The sequence below is a fragment of the Camarhynchus parvulus genome, chromosome 10 (assembly GCF_901933205.1).
Source record: "Camarhynchus parvulus chromosome 10, STF_HiC, whole genome shotgun sequence".
NCBI classification, from domain to species: Eukaryota; Metazoa; Chordata; class Aves; order Passeriformes; family Thraupidae; genus Camarhynchus; species Camarhynchus parvulus.
The window spans coordinates 6,047,750-6,066,559 of NC_044580.1; the positions used below are offsets into that span (position 1 = coordinate 6,047,750).

General features: G+C 38.1%; 1 protein-coding gene across 4 annotated transcripts in view; it reads left to right on the forward strand.

Annotated features, from left to right (window-relative positions):
• THSD4 (thrombospondin type 1 domain containing 4) overlaps nucleotides 1–18,810 on the forward strand; it is a 190,709-nt gene that overhangs the window by 79,749 nt on the left and 92,150 nt on the right. Inside the window, exons 1-2 of one of the 4 annotated variants that reach the window (XM_030955317.1) lie at nucleotides 16,793–18,005; nucleotides 18,107–18,132. The exons of 1 other annotated variant lie outside the window; for it this stretch is intronic. Coding sequence is in view for 1 of the 3 variants with exons in the window: in XM_030955316.1 (XP_030811176.1) it covers nucleotides 18,061–18,132 (72 nt within the window). In the remaining 2 variants the exon portion in view is untranslated. Of the gene's footprint in view, nucleotides 1–16,788; nucleotides 18,133–18,810 lie in introns of those variants that run through there. 2 more of the 4 variants (XM_030955316.1, XM_030955318.1) reach the window with 2 other exon arrangements.

Sequence of the window (18,810 nt, forward strand, 5' to 3'; positions counted from 1 at the left end):
TCAGGTGCTTTTGAAAATTTCCCCAAGGGCAAGGTGGGTTCTTGACCAAATGGATTTAATCAACTTCTCTTTGGATTTGCTAAGAATTAAATATTAATTATTGAAACTTTAATGTGAAATTTTAGATGAAGTTTTACTTTTGGAAATCTTTTATAGCAGTGTCTTGTTCCATGAGCAGATCTGTTAGTGAATTGAAGAAACTCCAATCTCACAGGGTGAGCTCCAGTTTTCTACTTGTCCTTATCTTTGATATCAGTGGTAATCCCTTGAGGGTTGTGAAGGAGCCATTCTTAAGAGCTCTGTGGGTCAGAAATGCATGTCCTGATTCTGATCACTGCCACTGATCACCTCTGCTCCCCAAAGAGGAAGGGTATATATATGAAAGTTGATGTATGTTTAGGAATGTCTTTTTCTGTAGCCATTACATCTGTGCAGTCTGTGTCTTACTGCACAGGGAAAATGTTATTGCCACCCACAGATTCTGTTAGGAAAGGATTAAAAGTTCAGGAAAACAGTGGAAAAGCAATATAATTTTTAATTACTTGATAAACTACAGGTCAAAGCCTTTCATGATTATAATGTTAATGGAATATCATGGTTATAGTACTTTATCATGGTTATAGTGTCATTTACAGAGAAAGAAAACCTCTTTCACAATTGTCAGTAGAGAGAACCTGGCCTTGTTTGTTTCTAGATGACAAAGGTGTTACAGCCTGGTGCACAGATTTTGTATTTGACATTTTTATTTGTTAAATAACTAAGTTAAGGTGTTCAGTTGAGTTTTGCAAGTACGTACTTTTATTGTTTTATGAAGGGTAGTTCTTAAAAGCATTCTTTAATTTTCCATTTTTTTGTTTTGACCATTTGGCAAGCATTTTAAATCATGACCTGAATAATTTTATATGAGCTTTCTCAATATATCCTGAGATAATCCCTTCAAAAGTATTACTCCTAATGACTTTGCTTGGACACAAAGTCCTCATAGTAGGCAACTAAATGGATGTTACATTCCTGTTTCACGGGATGCTGAGAAGAGGCACTTACCTGTGAGTTCACACTAAAGCAGTGAGAGTCTACTTCTAACCCATTTAGTTCCTGCACCTTTTTTCATCATCACACTTGTCTTCCAGTATCCCCTCTCAGTTCATCATGAGTATTAGTCAGAGTCCTTCTCCTCCCACTTGACTCCCATCTTTTCATTAGTAGCTTCTTCCATTCCATTCCTGAGGCTGAGCTTTTGTTCCTAACAAGGGTTACCCCTGCTGCAGTTGGTGTTCTCTGGCCTCTTCTTACTCCTCATCACTGCAATGTCAAAAGTCCTCCAGGAATGTTTTTCATTTTAGCCAAGGGACCACACAGCTAGAAAAAAATCTGCACAGGGAATAAGAACATAGTGCAAAAAGAATCTAATCCTTTGTTTTGCTGTTTTTAATGGCCCTTTTCTGTGCACACTTAGGTTCAGCTGGAATGTTCATATTTGCAAACCTGCAATACAACTGCGCTGCCCTCTTGTCTTTCCACAGTTCTAAGAAACCCTTTATTCACTGTTTCCTGTGTAGGGTCTCTTGTGTCAGGGGATGGGTAGTGGATACCTTCATGACCATGTTTTTATCTAGTAATACTGGTTAAAAAGTTATCACTCTATAGACAGCTACCTATTGTATACAAAAACAACATTGGGAATAGTCTGTAAAATATCTTAAGCTAGCCTGGCTTTGATAAGTCTAAAGCATTTGGGTTTTTTTGATGGAGCAGTGAAAGGTGATTAGATCACACCCAATTAAAATGCAAAATTTTTACTAGCTTATCATCAGCTCAGACAAACAGTAACTTTCCCAATGTTTGAGTTCAATTAAAAATATTTTAAAATATCTATCATTTGTTGTAGTCATATTGTACTTAAATAAGCAATAATGACATCAGATGTCAGCCTGAATTTATGACATTAATTGCTATTATAAGTTGCTCTCCTGCCCTTATTTTTTCTGTACTAATCCTGACTTGTGCTGGAAAATGAATGAAACTATAGTTAGCTGTTAAAACTGTATAACCAAAAGTAGAAATCTGATTGGTATGAGATTATATTTTATAAGTGCTAGTGCACAGCTTAGAAACAATGTGGTGAAAAGTCCAAGTTTTGAAAACATGGTGAGGAAAATGCTGATAAAAAAGTTTGTATGTGGTAGACCAATCAGTGTAGGTTAGAACAAACAAAAGTCATGTGCCTGAGTTAGCCAATTCCTCTGTCAGCCTGACAACATGAATGTCATCAGTGTATATTTCTTACATTTAAACAGATGCTAAACTGTCCACAATGTTCTAAGTCTCTCCATGGCTGAGCTCTTTGCTGCCTGATAAGTCAACTGAATTTATTCTTGCATGAAGTGAAGTATCTTAAAAGTGCAGTGTTGTGCTCCTTCCATTAAGTCAACAACTGCCCCAGTGTTGTGTGATACTGGGTAATCCTGTGGATTTCAGTTCAAAGGTTGCCTAGTTTTGCCTCTTTAGTTCATCAGAGTTTGATGTTTGTGCCAGATTTCGTTCTGTTTGTTGAATAAAATAATGTAGAACACAAGACATGAAATTAACACAAATATCAGACTACCAAGGAAAAGAAGTTATTAATGTATTCACATCAACCACTTAATTACTCATTAAAGTAATTGGCATAATTTTTCATACTATATTAGAAGAATATTCAATAGACTTTCAGTGACATCTGTCTGAAATGTTCCCTTTCTTTTTTCAGCTATTACAAAGAACATTCTGTTTAACTTTCATTCTGGTTTGTTTGCATAGTGACAGCAGTCTAAAATAATTTCCAGCTTACTTGCATATATATACAAAATTTCCCTAGTGTCACCAGCTATTTGATCACAGAATCATGGTAGCTGTCCTTGACAGATGGTTCATGCAGAAGCTTATCTCAAGCTGTGTAATGTGAATTTTAAATTAATCTCTTCAGTTTTCTTGGTTTGTATAGCACATGCTCTCAACAATACACATTATCCTGCACATATAAACTGTCAGCATCAAATGTTTGGAATCTGTATTAACTTCTGCGTAGGATTCAAAACGTGCCTGCATAAGAGAACTGGGGCTCACCAAAACTGTTTTAGTAAAGAAGTTGCTAATAATTTTCTAGAGAATTGGTATATATTTTTTTCATATTGTTCTGAAAATCTTTGCAGAGCTGTCATTATTGCAATTACCTGCAAATAACTGTTGGGCTAGAAGAAACTCTTGTAGAAATAAGCAGCCTCCATGAGCTGAAAGAATATTGTACAAAAGTCACGAGGACATTGCATGGCTCTCTAATAAGAAAATAGACTCATGAGTAGTGAAGACCTGTGGAGGCTTTTCTGTTATTTCCTTGGCAACAACTGCACAAAGACTGTGAAAGAAGGAAGCTGTCGTTGTGGGGGGGGGATCTGGGCACTGCAAGAACTTTTGCTTCTCATTTCTCTCTTCATTTAGGGATTGACCAGAAGGAATGTTGAATGTAAACCCGCTGTAACTTTGGAAGTGATGATTGGAACTGCATCTTCAAATCAAACTATCACAGCCTATTAGTTTTCTATCGATGTTAGATTTCTCTAAAGTTTTCTAATTCTCTAAATTCACTAATATCTCCAAAATTGTGAAATTTGGTCTTCATTCAATGCTGGTCTTAAAATCCAAACTTGATTTTGAATTATATTTGTATATGGCTGTCCATGTAGGAGCACAGACAGCTCATTTCATTTGTGCTGAGGTGTAGGAACCTGACTTTTCAGAGTCCCTGACCATTGCCATAAACACAAGATCCCCATTAGCCCTTCTCATATGGTACAATGAAGAGAGGACAGAGGGAGCTTTATATGCTGTGTAGCAACAGAACATGAAGCTTAATAGAATTGCTTCTCTGTACAACTGCAGTTCTTTCTTATTGTAAAGCTAATTTAAGACAAGCCTCATTTAGGGAAACCAATCCCAAATCCTCAAGTCAGAGGTGGAAGAGGCACATTTGTAAAGTTATTTGCCTTTGGCTGAAAAAATACTAAAGGTAGCTGCAAAGAAAGATTGGACTTGTCTAATACAGCAGCTCATAACAAGTATTAAAGCCCCTGTGAGGAATAGTTTCATACTGTCTGATTGTCATGTCCGACGTTTTTATTGCACAAGTGCTTAAGGGGCTGTACTTCTGCCAACACACAAATGAATTCTTTCTAATGTTTGCTAGAGGATATATGGTCAATGTCCTGGTAGCTCATATGCTTTTACTGTGGAGTTTTGATCTTGATTTATGCAGGTCTCTAGCTTAATTTTTAAAATATCAGAATTGTCCACTCAATTTGCTGTAAGATATTTTGGTTCTAATGGTGAATCTGTGCATTTTATCCCAGTATGTGTTTTCAGGAATGAGTATTTTTTCTCAGTTTGAACTCTTAAATCACTGCAGGCACACAAGGACACAGAATCTTCAGTGTTCACTAACTTCTCTTATATGAAATACTGATTAGAAAAAAAAGTGTTACATAAAGATCCTCACTTTCATGTCACATGGTGGCCAGACACAGCAGCTGAAACCCACATTTAGAAATGAAAACATTTTAATATAGTGAGAGTCGATGGACATGCATCAAAGTGAAATGTTATTTTTGTAGTGATCAGCAGGCTTCAGACCTCCCAAGCTAATCATAAACTTTCCAGGCCATACAGCTAATTTGTTCTCCTATTGCCACTGGCCTCCAACTCCCTTTCCAAAGGGAGACATCACCCTTGCTGCTAGCGAGAAAATTAGCAAAAGGCCTTTTATTTCTGATTTTTTCTTTAAGCCTGTTACGTGTGTGATACCTTGGTTTGTCTATACAGTGCTTATGGGTGTGTCTTAGATGTATTCCAGAACAGAACTTGGATGAGCTACCCTCTCCTTCTCTCAGCTTATGTTGCACAGGTTACAGCAACCATATGTTCAGGCCTCAGCTCTTCCTCTAAATCATGCCCTCCTTTCTTCCAGGAAATGTTAACCTGGGAGAATAAAAGGGGGTTTTGTGTATTTGTCCATGCTATCCAGATGTAGAACATGTTGCCCAGCGTTACAAAACAGTGAGTTTCTACAAAGTTACACCAACCATTTTGACTTGTATGGAAAAGGCACTTTGAGATGCAGAACAGGTATTCCAGAGGACAGCCTAAGATGATTAAGGTTGCCAGATTGCATCAAATCAGTCTGGTCAGAGCTGCTTTGAATTGGCAGATGCTGTTCATCAGTGTGTCAGCAGGCTGGAGTTGAACAAGATACAGACCTAGAGGTGCTGGACATTTGCAGTTCTCTAAGAAAAAAAAAAGCAGAAATAGCACCAACCAAATGAAAGCCAGTCTGAATCTCTGTACAGGTGATGGTTACAGTTTGGCCCCTCTGCTGACTGAATATCAATTCCTGTGATGCTTTGGTAGCTGTATCTGTTACTGCTTACATGTTAAATGGGGCATCCCTGAGTATGCTTCCCTTTTGAAGCTTAAATAAGCTTTTTATCATCATGATTTCAGTTTTTTTCTTCAGCATTCCCATGGCTGATGGGTGAAATAAGCACGTTTTAATCAGTTAAAGAAGAGAGCTTTGTGTGTAGTGTGTGCTATAAAACACTGTAGGTTCAAAGAGCAGATGAGTGTATAAGTTGGACAGAGGACCTTGATATCAATTATTAAAAGAAAGCAGAATTCATCACAGATAGAAGTGTAGAATTTTTATTTTCTCAAAAATATTTCTGAATATCTGTTCAAACTCAGACTTGAATGGAATTTTAGTTGTAAGAGAAAAAAATTATCTACAAAGATGTATTGTAATATGTTTTTAAAAATTTTGATTTTGCTGTGGTTTCTTTTCCAAATGAAGACAGAACCAGGTACATTTTTAAGATTTCCTAGCCTGTTATATGAAATGATAGGGAGCTAATCTAAGAATCTCAAGATTGTGTCTTCAAAAGGTATGTTACAGAGGATTAGAAAAAGTGAAATCAGTCTGTTCCAGAAGTAGTGTGTTTATACTGCTGCTGTTGTATTGGATTTAATTGTGTGGAATAGGGGGGTTCACATGCTCAATATATTCCTGGGAATTTCTGTATTCCAATGTCCCCACAGACTAAGCAAGTGTATGTTTAGAGTAAACATTGTGTGATTGATGTGAGTAGTAATAGTGGTGGTAAACTGGGGTGTGCTAAAGCCTGATGGAATTTATGGCAGAATGCAGAATTAGATACAGAATTGTCATGCATTGCTCTAGAGCAAATTCATTAGAACTTAATTTCATATTAAATTTAAAGTTTGTATTTCTCAATCTACTTTTCTGAACTTGGAAGTAATTTCAAAAAAACTTCCAGCTCAGAAACTTGTTGCAGATCTGTTGTTGATACACATACTGTACAATGATGACCAAGATGGGTGTAGCATGCAGTACACTCAAAGGTTTGACTCTTACAAAAATGTTCTCCATAGTCTTACTATAGCCCACGTCAAAACAGAGCTACCTTAAAATAATTATTCAAAACTTCTCCATGGTCAACTGAGCACATCTGATAAACTAGTAACAGTCCTTATTGCAGAGCAACTCTTAGCTGTCTTTTCTCCTTGTGCTTTAGGAATTATAGTGATGAGTTTGACTTCAAATTCTTTGTTGCTTAAATGCAAGAAAAAGGTTTTGCTTTCAGCACTTTTTTCAGAATCACACTTCTGAGAATTTTCTTTGTCCCTTCAAGTGTAAGATGCACCATCCCGTAATTGATCAAACTTTCCTGTTGGTTTTCAGTTTGGAAGAGGAATGTTAAATTAAACATAATGGGGATGTCTTTTGGATTAAAACATTCTATATTCTTCCAATTAAAACACTGTGTTAGAATACTAATAACATGAAGTTGTTTAGAGAAGACATGTGTTAAGGTAGGGGTGTCTGTGTGTTGTTTTTTGTCAGCCATATAACGGACAGTCTTTGCTTCCCACTATTGTGTCCAATTAGAAAAATAGTTTTTTTAGTCTAGAGTTACCCTTTATGGTGCTGCTGTGGAATATTGGCTTGTATATTTCTGTAGGGTTTTGGGTTTTTTCCTTCTAATTTTTATGCAAAATGACAAGGTGACAGCAGCAGACTTTCTCAATTTTAAACTTTGCTGGGGAAGCTATATTTGATTTCAAATCTAAACCTATCCATCACTTTGTGTTCCCATGTAAGTACAAGCTGTTTTTGTAACATGGCTATTGTGTGAAGGTGAAAACGAAGTACTGCTGTTGGATTCTCCACGTGGGTCTCTGTTTTGAAAGCCCTGCTTGCCAAAGATGTTCTTGTACTTAAATAAGCCTTATGGGCAGGATATTATTGCAAGAGGAATGTGAAGGAGCATTAATATGGCTGAGTGAGGCCCTATATGTTTTCCTTTGAAATATCTTCCCTGCTTGCCAAACCGCCTTGGAAGGGAATAGCATGAAGCCTGGATGGGGAATTAGGGATGTGCCCTATATTTTTCTCCACGATGAACGGAATCGTCTGTGGCTCCTACGCAAATTGAAAGTGTTGGGGTGGTAGGACAGCTGTACTGAAGGGCCTAATTGGAAATCTCCTCAAATACCCTCAGAAGGTGATATTGCTCTGCCTAATAATACATAGAATAGGTGATTGTGCAGAGGAATTTGTAAAAAACTTTTCTTTTCTTAAATATATTGTTCTTCTAGATATGGATATGAGAATATTTACTAACACTAAGTTTAGTATCTGACTTTGAATCCTTCACAGTTAAAGTTTTTAAGAGGAAAAGAAAAAGTCAACTTTTTTCCTAGAAAGAAAGTTTACCAACTTGAAATCCAGTGTTTACTAAACACTTTCTTTACTGCCTCTAGGTTGCAAAAAAATCTTGATAAGTTGTGATATATTACATGTCCTAAGAATGAGATTTGAAAAGTTTTTTTTAAGATAAATGCCTAGTATTCTCTGGTAATACTTCATAATAAATATTCTCATTTGAAGACTAGTGCTTGATTTAATTCTTTATCTATTTTGGCTTTGGAAAAGTAGTCATCAGGGTTTCGTGGCAGACTGAATTTGTTTAATGCCATTTACCACCACATTTTAGCCTGGATACTGAAGTATTGTCTCGATCCACTTGCACATAATGTGTTTAGGAATTTGAAATGTTATGTATTTTGTATGAATTAAACTTCTGGTCTAGCATATTGTGCAGAATTTTGCACTGTAAATTTTAACTCTGAAATCTTTCATAAGAGAGAGGAATATCAGCTCTTTTCAGTAAATATAAAATAAAAATCTGTGTCGTATTAGAAAAATGAATGAAATGGTTACTGAGATTGAAAGAGAAGCAAACGGTTTCCAATCAACCACACCTTTTCTGATTAAATATCAATTAACTAAGGCACTATAAAACGGCTACTTACTTTGCAAGCTTGAGAGAAAACAAATAAAATCATAGACACAGGAGGTGGCCGCCCACTCAGGGCCGCAGGCCCTTGAACACCAAGGCTGGCCCTTTTCCCTGGGACACAAAACTCACCAGTCCAGGTTCCTGGTGTCACTTTGCAGGAGCCACTTGGCACTGTCAAACCAGCCCAAGTTGGCACTGGTCCCACCTTGAGTCTGGGAGGCATCCTCCACTGTTATTCAGATAGTTGAGGATCAGTACAGACGCTGAAAACCTTATCATTGCACTTTATTTGGTGTTTTCTTGGAGAGGGATACGATGACCATTCTTAATTATTATCTTCCTTCTTAAACAAGTAATGACAGATATGCAAACTTAAATAGACAAATATGCCACTGTGGAAATGGTGGCTGGATTTGTTTGATTATTTTTCACTGGGGCAATCTGTGTAGGTGAGTGTGCCTTCATTCTCCATGCAGCTTTCCAACATTATGGGAAAATCCAAAAAACTACAAGTGGACAAAAAAGTAAAGATGAGGTAAATATATTTTTAATTTTTTTTTTCAGTATTCTTAATTTTGTCATTGTTTTGGATGATCACTCAAATCAGTGTATCTAAACCAGCAGTTTTAAGTGGTTTGCAAAATACATGTGAAAAAGGCAAATCAAATATAAACCAGCTATGCCACCAATGAACTGGCAGGGCTCTAACACTGTTATCCCAGACAAGTATGTTCGTGGTGAGTACTATGGCATTGGACATGAGCTAGCACATGGACTTGTACCTGAAAATAATTGATATATTAATTGAGAAGTAGCTCATTGTGAGGAAATCTTCCTTGAAACATTGTTGGAAAATTATGTTTGAGACATGCTCCACACAAGTATGAAATTATTGTATTGAAGAGATTTGGAACTGTGTAGGAAATCTTCCAAAGAAAATCTTCCTTTCACAATGAAGGAATTTTCTGTGGGTTTTATTCACTTGATTCTTGTTGGAATTCTGATTGTTTTCCAGCCATGTGATGGTGTTGGCTGCACAGATGTGCTTTTACAACCAGATTTCTTAAGCAGTCTGGTTTTATGTCTCTCCATGGGCCTTTAAGATTAGAACTGGTATTATTGCTAGCTTTAACCCACGTAGACAGTCTGAGTATGGGGATAAAGTAATCAGCACCATTTGTGTCTTTCAAAATGTGCATAGAGAATGTTTCCTCACTTCCTTTGTTCTAGGTGACCTTTTAAGAAGTAATTTTTTTCTTTTATGTTCCTACTAGAATTATTTTTAGATTTATTTACACCTTGTTACCTGGAAACAGTATTTTCAGATTTTGTGCCATTGTGTAGAGATTTTAAATTGTAAAATCAAAAATGAAGTCTTTAGTGTGTGTATATATATGTGTGTGTGTGTGTGTATATATATACACACACACACACACAGTGGTTTTAATATACCAAGGGTTAAGAATTATATATAACTGCTAACAAAAAAAATGGCATGCTAAGTGACTTAAGAAAAGTTTCCAGAGTACCAAACAATTTCATGCAGTCATTTTGGGCTTGACTCTCCTCCTTATATAGTAGAGAAGTGAATGCCTGAATTTAGACAAGTTCTTTGTCCCATGAGAAATTTGACAGTACTGAACTTGTTTCAGTTGGTAGATTCAGGAAGGGAAATTTCAAGTTAAATTATATTGGATGTGCTCTGGGTACTCAGAGCCCCATCAGCTGCTTTTTCCAGTATTTATCAGTTTTGTGAGTTGCTAATCCAGTAGTAAATGAAATATTTGAGACACAAGGATGCATAATTATTTTAAGATGCTTCTTATCTAGTTTGAGCTGCATATGAATTTTCAGAATTCATACACATGCCATTTAGCTCAAGAATAAACGTAATCTGTAGCTATATGGTTCCAATTTCCTGTGCAGCAGAAATCAGCCATGCAGAATTGGTCATTTTCAGAAATGATATGTGTATTTGAAAGACACCTAGAAAAATGGAATGAAGTCTGCTCTAGCTGTGTGCTTCCCAAGCTTTTAAGCATGTGGGACCACTGTCCAGATAGCTGGAAGACTCCACATACACTGAAGGTTCACTTGGTTCTGATGGGCAGTATGTGTTTAATAGGATTACTTTGAAAGCAAGCACATTTATAAGATAAACTATCAAAAAAACCTACTGTATTAACAATCAGAGTCCCCAGAATTTTGTTTTATTTAGGCAATAAAGATGCACAGTTTCTACTTATTTAGAAAGAGTTTGTTCATTTTTATACATTATATATCTGCAGAGAAAGAGAAGCCTTGTTCTAGCACTGCAGCTATGCTTCCAATTTGTACCTAATTTGCACCAGCAGTGTAACTGATCTGCTGGTGCTGTGTGGTTTTGACCTGGCCTGGACCCCCAGTGATGAAAAATGAGCCTTTAGTCTGCTAACAGGGTAGATTTTGACCTAGGCTGGTGTTAAGTCTTTTAATTTGCAATGCATTAGAGGCTGGCACTATGCTGAGATCTGACAGTCCTGTTGGAAAAGATGGCGAACTGGGAAGATGGAATCAAACAGAACATGGAGAGATTTTTGGGAAGGAATAACTGCATCTTTGACTCAGGAGTTCAGTACAAAGTGTAGGCTACAGTACTATGAGATTAGTTCTCTCTGCTCACTTCAGGTTACTTGGGATGTGCAATGAAATTACTTTGGAAACCTTCCTCCTCTTTCTTCCTGTATTTGGATTCTGGATGAGTGTGCATCCAATGCATTTTGACCAGCATTTCAGTTAAATCCCAAGTTTTCAGTCAAACATGTACATTTCCTTTGGTAACAAAACAGCTATTTTCCCTATTTTTTCCTGTCAGAAGCAGGTGGAAGCTTGGTATTCCTATAAACTATAAAAAATACGATGGATCATGATACAAGTCTTCCAAGATTCTTTCTATTCATCCTTTGGATCTTAATCTGTGATTTAGTACCTCTGTGACATCAGAGAACAGAGGTGCCTGTGCTGTAGGATTGTCCTTGGCTCTGGTTCTCCAGCTGTATGACTCCTGCTGGGATGATGACTTTCTTTCATTCCATGGAATGCTGTTCTAGTCCTGTCCCCTAAAATTAGCCTGTGTGATAAATGCAGTACTGACTCCTTAGGAAGTTACCTCTGTTTCAAGACTGCTTATCTGCTGCCAGATGCAATCTCCTACCTTCTTCCTTTTGCTTGGTAGATTTCTGCTACTGCTGGCCCTCCCTACACGTGGTTAGAAAAGTGAATTTTGGCCTATCACAGATGTTCAGGGCTCTGAATAGAACAGCTCTGACCAGCCTCAGCCTGGTGCTCACATGCTCACTAGCCACACTGAAATTCAGCCCTGGGCCTCCAGTCCTAGCTGGAGCTGCTTTGGAGGCTCAGCCTCAGCCCTGTGTGCCCCTGGCCAGGACCCTGCTGATCTGCACCCTGCTCCAAGGACTGGCTGCTTGGCTTGGCCCTGGGCCTGCCCTGGCACTACAGACTTGTCTGACCCTGGATCTGCCCCCCCTGGATCTGCCCTTCTGTGACTTGTGGTGGCAGCGGCACAGAGTCCTGGCAGGGAAAGCACCTGCCTTGCTGCCCTTGTTGGAGCTTGACACCTGACTCCCCATCCCTTTAAGTAGCCCTTGTCACTGTTGTCACAACTCCCTGACAGTTTTTGAAGGTTTTATTGTTTTAGTAAAGTACTAAGCATGAAAAATACCAACCAGCTTTTGCAGAGCTTTCTCTTTGTCTTTAGTTGGCACGAGATGATGCTCATTTCTTGCAAAAGTAGATTTTACCATAATTTTTTTACACAGTTCCTCTCTGCATATTGGCCTAGCATGTGCTGCTCCTGGGAAGGACTTACAGTGATTTTCAAAGTTCTGTTTTCTTCCATCTCAGAGAATATCATTAGTGCTTTGAGATTTTTACCAATGTAGAAAAGAACAGGTCAGGGAATGTATATGCAAGAAAACATGTTCTACCAGGGCTTCTTCCTCTGAAAGCATTTCAGGAATGTTTCCTAACAAAACTGAAAATTACTATTACATTCACAATCCTACCTGGTTAGTTTTCTCTTTTCTCTTAAGTTGGACAGTAGTTAACCAACTAAAGTATTAGGCAGGACACAAAGTGACTGTTTGGAATAATTGATTACAAACTCTTTAAAAGAGCTTTTTTGCACAGCAACCCTTTGTCTTTTCCATAACTGTACAGTGGGATAAAAAAATTATTAGACATACAGATTGAGAAGTAAATCTCTAGCTTCATTCTGTAAGGTAGCAGCAGGAGACATGCTGCTCCATGCAGTGGAGTATTCTGGTAACAAACAATATTTCAGTTGTAGGGACATAGCTATCCCCTTAAATGCTTCTTTGTACAAGAAATTGTGTGAGTCAGCTGCTTCCCTAACAAAACAATTGAGCAAAAGGGTACAAATAAAAGCTGGGAGTTACTTGGGAAAGTGTTAGTATTTCATATACTAAATGGAGTTAAAACCAAGAAAGAATGCTGAGGTGCAGTGGAATATGTGTGAGGCTCTGGGATTTGTCTCCTCCAAGGTGCTCCACGTCTGGGCTTCCCTTCACAGAGCTCCATGTACTTAACCCTCAGGCTGCAGCCATAGCTCACCCTTTGTCTTCCTGCCCAGGCTGTGTGGGTTTGGTTCTGTTCAATGGCATCTATAAAAGTCCAAGTACTCCTTGGTCCTTCTTGTGCCTATTGTGATTTCCTCTGCTGAAATCCAGATTCATTGTGATCATGGCTCTTCCAAAAGGACTGCGATAACAAGAACTGCTTTAGCTGTACAAGGCAGATGATAGGAGAGAATCTCTTGCCCTTTTTCATCCCCCTCTCTGCCAGTGAAATGCACAAAGCAGGGGAGTGGATGTATATGCCTTCACAGGGGTAAAGAAATCCCTCAGTGCTTCAGCTGCAGTATTTCCTGAATCCAAGAAGGTAGGGTAGGAAAAGGCATTTTTCTGTCTCCATCCTTCTCAAGTACACTGTTTTTTTTTCAAGGAAAATGCATTCTTTCTGCAGTCTAAATCACCTTTCTGCTCAGGCACACATAATGTGGCAAGAGACTTCTTTAATTCAAGTGTTTAACTTAACACAAACATTATTTTAAAAATAAAAGAAAATAACCTCGTAGAAGGAATTTTGAGTAAAATGTTATGGCCAGTGTCTTTCAGTAATTCAGGCTAAAGCACAGTGGTAATTTATTTTAACCTTAATACATCTGAATAATTAATTCAGAAAGGAATGCTTCTTGGAAAAAATGAAATGAGGTAATGATTGGAAATGCCTATTGACAGCTATAAATATGGCAGCCATATTTACACATGACTTCATCAACATAAAATTTTTCTCCCTTCCTTCTTTTTTTAAAGTAACCTGTAGATCACCAATTGGAAAAAATGCCCAAAGCACACTAGATTTTCCACTTGATCATGTAATTTGTACTGAATTTCTTGTACATTCAGCCTTTTTCCTCCTCTGTTAAATTTTTACGTGGAACACTGAAATAAAAACCTAACACCTTTTCTTAAATAGTAGTAGAATATGCAGTGTCTACTGCTTTTCCTGTTAGTGATTCCTGGAAGACGGTGTCTGTCCAAAGCAAATGAATGTTATTTTAAATACTTGTTTTAAGAAACAGTTAAAGGACCTGTTGATTATGCTGTAGCAGCAAATTTGTTTTGGCCTTCATCTTACTTTTAAATAGTTCTTTGGTTTAGGTGTTTCAACTAAGCTGATTCTGTGGCATTGATGTTGCACCTGTAGGGACAAAACATGAATTAGAGTAATTATTTTCACTTGTATGCAAAATGCACAGAAATTGTCAATGTCTTGTTCTAAAGTAACTCAGCCTGAAATAGGTACTCATCCTCCATGTTATCTTGCTTTAAGAATTTGAGAGTTAAACTCTACAAACATTGAGGCTGTAGGAAGTAGAAAGGAAGTCTTTAAAAGCTTGTTTTGACTCATGTTTTGTCTGTTATTACTTTTATATTAGAAATTTGGTCAACTTTCTAAACTAATATACATTTAGCAGAAAGCAGTAGCTGTGATACTTTCGATAAGTTTAACAAACTTGTCCTCTTTGAAATTCAGGTGCAATTGCCTCAGGAGGAAGGTAGTAAGCAAACTTCATAAACTAATTGATATTTACAAGCCCTTTGAGACTGACAGCTAATTTGACAGCTAATTTTTTCACAGATGAATGTCAGTATTTTCTTAATAAGAACTGTACTATCCAAAGGTCCTTTTTTTGTTTTGTGTGTTTTTATTTCCAAGAATAAGAGATAGGAACGTTCTCCCAAAACATCATGATGGTTTTTTCTGGTTTTGGTTTTTGTTTTTCTTTTTTAAACTATAATTTTGGAGTTTCTATCTCAATTATATACCTAAAATAGTTATGCTATTGTTTTTGTTATGTTTCTAAGTAAAAGCAAAGGCATTTTTATGTTGAAATTACTGACATCTTATTTCTTTCATTTAAGTGTTGCGAGGTATTTTGGTTTCTCTATCTGAAACTGCACAACTTCATATCTGAAATAGCTCATCAGTCATAAACTGATTTTTCTATTGCCCCAGTACTTTTGTAATCTCCAGTGCAGTGGTTGTTGAGGTTTGCACAGAAGTTCTGCTCATGGTTGCAGCAGTGCAAGTTGGGCACAGTGTTAAGTTTCACGTTGCTGTGTGCTGCAGGGAAAGGCTGTGCTCGTGCCTACGAACCAGCACAGTTCCATCCAGTTCACTGGGATAAAGCTTGGAGGCACAGCAGCAGGTATGAACAGATCTCTTGTTTTAACATGGAGAACAGAGCACCAGCTTCTGAAATTCAGGGAATTCTGCCTGTATTTTCATAGAGGAAAAATTAAATGCATATGGAAAGAATTAGTTGTATGAGTTATTAAATGGGAATGTAGTACAGCTTTCTGTGCTCAGAAAGTCATCCTAGTAATATTCAGTTAGACTTCAGTAAGATTGTTCATTATTTGCAGAAAATACACTGCTCTGTGGAATGATCAGCAGAGAGGAGACTAAAATCAAGATACTCTTAATTTCCTTACATTTGCTTTTCTGCCTGCCATGAAAGAAGATTGGCAATACTGTGTCTGTTCTATATATTTATTCAGAAAAACCAGTTCACTTTGTGAAGAACAGCAAAACAAGACAGAGTTTAATTTTATGAAAACAGTAGTCAATCTGCATAAAGGAGCTTTCATCACTGGAGCTTCTGTTACAGACTGCAGTCTGAAATGGTGTGTTCTTTTAAAACTTTTTCAAGCACTAAATCTATTTTCAGAGTATCATAGTTGCAGCTCTTCTGTTGGAAGTGTTTTGAACTCCAGTTTAGTTGGCAGTTTGCTCACTATCCTTTTTCTTTTTGTGGTACATTTAGATATTTCAAAAAAATACGGAAGGACAGATTGGCTTCCTGACAGGGTTTTGATGGAAAATTTCCTTAAGTTTATTTGGCTTTACATTTTTAGTCTGAAGACTTTGCCATAGGCAACCAGTGTACAAAATACCTGTAATGGCAGCTCTGCATTTAGCTGTCAGCACCATGGTATAATCTGCAAACCTTCAGCTTGCCTTAAAAGGGGAGAAAATACTTCTTTACTGTAGGTCTTGAAGGGAGCTGTTATATTTGTGAGAACAACATAGAGTTCTCAATGATTTTTGTCAGAAAGTACCATTAAGGTTACAGTGTCAAGTTTTCAGAAGCTGCAGATTTGGGCTGTCAGTCACCATTCTTGAGTCCCCAGCCTGTGATCATTCAGAGCAATTGGGAGAACCACTCTTGAGGTCCATACTGAAACTCTCATTCTGGTCCTTAAATGTTCTGCAGCTCGTACTGCTCCCTCAGAGGGTGTCACCTGAAGAGAGTTCCTGTGCCACTGAGACCCCCAGTCCTGGCCAGCATTGCAGGGCCTCCCTCCTCCCTGCGTGCCCTCACTGGGCACCATGCTCACAGGTACTGCAGTGGGGCTGCCTGGAGCACAGCACTGCAAGGCTGGGGATCAAAACGGGAAGAGGAGGTGAAAGAAGTATTGATACACGGCAGTGCAAGGCTGTGGATCAAAAGGGGAATCAGAGGTCTGCTGATTTGGGAGGCAAAAATGGGCAGGCTTTTCTGGAGGTGCTGAACAAACAGAGCATTGCGAGACAGGTTAGGCAGGAGAAGGTGGGATCTTTATGGGCAATAGTGGCAGTCTGTAAAAGGAAAGAACTGAGAGGGAAGATGTACAGTGACAATAAGGTCTAATTAATATAGGTCAGATTTTGCCTTGCTGGAGAACCAGATATCCCAATGCAAATAGAACAGAAGCTGGACTTTCAGCAGCAGTGCAAATGCTAATTTTCTATACTGTGAAACGGTATTTAATTAGAGTTTTGAGGAAGACTATTTTATCTTTCACCTCTCATAGGAGAGGAAAAGGCAGATTGGTAAAGCTAGTTTAAAAATAGCCTGAGGAGTCTGACATACTCAGCTGTGTATACAAAGCTCACCAAATTACAAAAAGAAATATAATACTTAGTAATGGTGTTCTTCTCAATTTCACCAACATTTTTACTTCCTGCCTCCTGAAATGTTGAGATATTTTCAAGTACCTGTATTGTGAGTTCATGTGGTTTACTGTCTGACATACGAGACCAGGTTATTCTTGGGTCGTATTTTGAGATATCCCCTGGAACCATATGGATAAGAACTATGTATTTACATGAAAGATGAGAATGTAGTGTGGTTTTTTGACTTCAGGAGTTGGAACTTTAAGAAAGACTTGCACTTTTGCTTGCTTAGTCAAAGCAGGTTATTTGATGGGTAGGATTGTTATAAATCAAAATTTCTTTTCTTCAGCTGTAATATACAAATGAAAGAGAGACAACATCCATATCCTACTCCAGGATTGTTCTAAAGGAAGGAGTCCATTTCAGGAAGCAGTTGGGACAGCAGTTGGGGCACCAGGGTTCTCCTGGGCTGTTGCCCTGGGGCCGGGGATGAGAGGCAGCAGGTTCTGACTGATGAGGCAGGATCAGGCCCTTCGGGTTGCAGGACTGTGTTGGTGTAGGGCTGACTGTAAAACCGTACGTTGCTTCCTGGTTGGTTTTAAGCTGTGATCTATGTATTATAAACTTGTTAATAAAAGGAGGTGCTGTACCTTTAAGTAGCACATGCTGTCTAACCATCAACAGGCATCTCCTGCAGCAGCTTTAGCCTGTTTCTCCAATCATGCCTGCCTAAGTCAATAACGCTTTGCCAAAGCTCCTCGTGCATTAAAGGTTACCGTTTAGCTTGTTCCATGAATCACAGCAGATGCAGAACTTGGCAGTGACCATTTCTGTCCCTCCCCTTCTTCGCTTCGTACTGACTGCAGCCCCCCAGCTCAGTGCTGGCCGAGCCCCCTCCCCCAGCAGGGAGAAGTCATTACATGAAGAGATCAACTTACCAGTTGTCTTCAGAGCAGTGGCTGAGAGCAAAGCTCCTGGTCGGACCGTGAGTGCGAGAGAAAGGGGGAGAGGGACAGACTCGTACCTCCGAGAGCTCAGGGCTGTGATCCTGAGACACAAGTGCATCTGCTAGCTGTTAGTACTTGGCACAGGGTTTGCTCCTCCAGGGTAGCTCTAACTTTGGGTAATAATGTTTGTCAGCTACCTGATACTAACGTTGCTCTGCTTTCAAACAGCAATAGTAGCAAGACCTGGGGGTGAGGTAAGCAAAGTACAATGTCTTGTCAAAAATCGTCTTGTCACAGTTGCATTTTCTTCGTATCTGTTAAGATGGACTGTGAATGATTTTTATGCTGTTAGACATTTTAGAATTGTGTTGTTTGTGTTGTGTAAAAAGCTTTTGCTTTGGTTTAGTTTTGGGGGTTTGTTTTGTTTGGGGGATTTTTGTTTGCTTTTTTGATTTCTTTTTTTTTTTTTTTTTCTTTGCAAAAGCCAAAAGGTACTATAGGAAAATAGTTTGGAACTTAGGTTCTGTGGATTTGATATACAATATGCTTTCTATGAGAAATGACTAATTTGTGAATTTTTCTTTACTAACATACAGAGAAATATGATACTCTGCAGCAGTAGATGGTATTGTTTTGTTCATATTTTCTGCAAAAATGTGTGCTAGTGAAAAAGTTTTTGCACAGGATACATTTTGGGGATGTGAGCATGTAAAAGCTCCAGGCTTCATTACTTTAATAACATTCTTTTTGTGCAAATACATGTAATGTTTAGTCTGGGGCAGGGCAGAAAGAATTTGATTTTTAAAAACTCTGTATTGTATAATCAAAGAAGGACTTTATGTGTTCCTAATATTCCTAATTCCTAAATCTTCAACAGTGGAATAGAACAGCTCTTTATATGCTTTAAAAAGTTGCTGCTTGATTTATGAAGA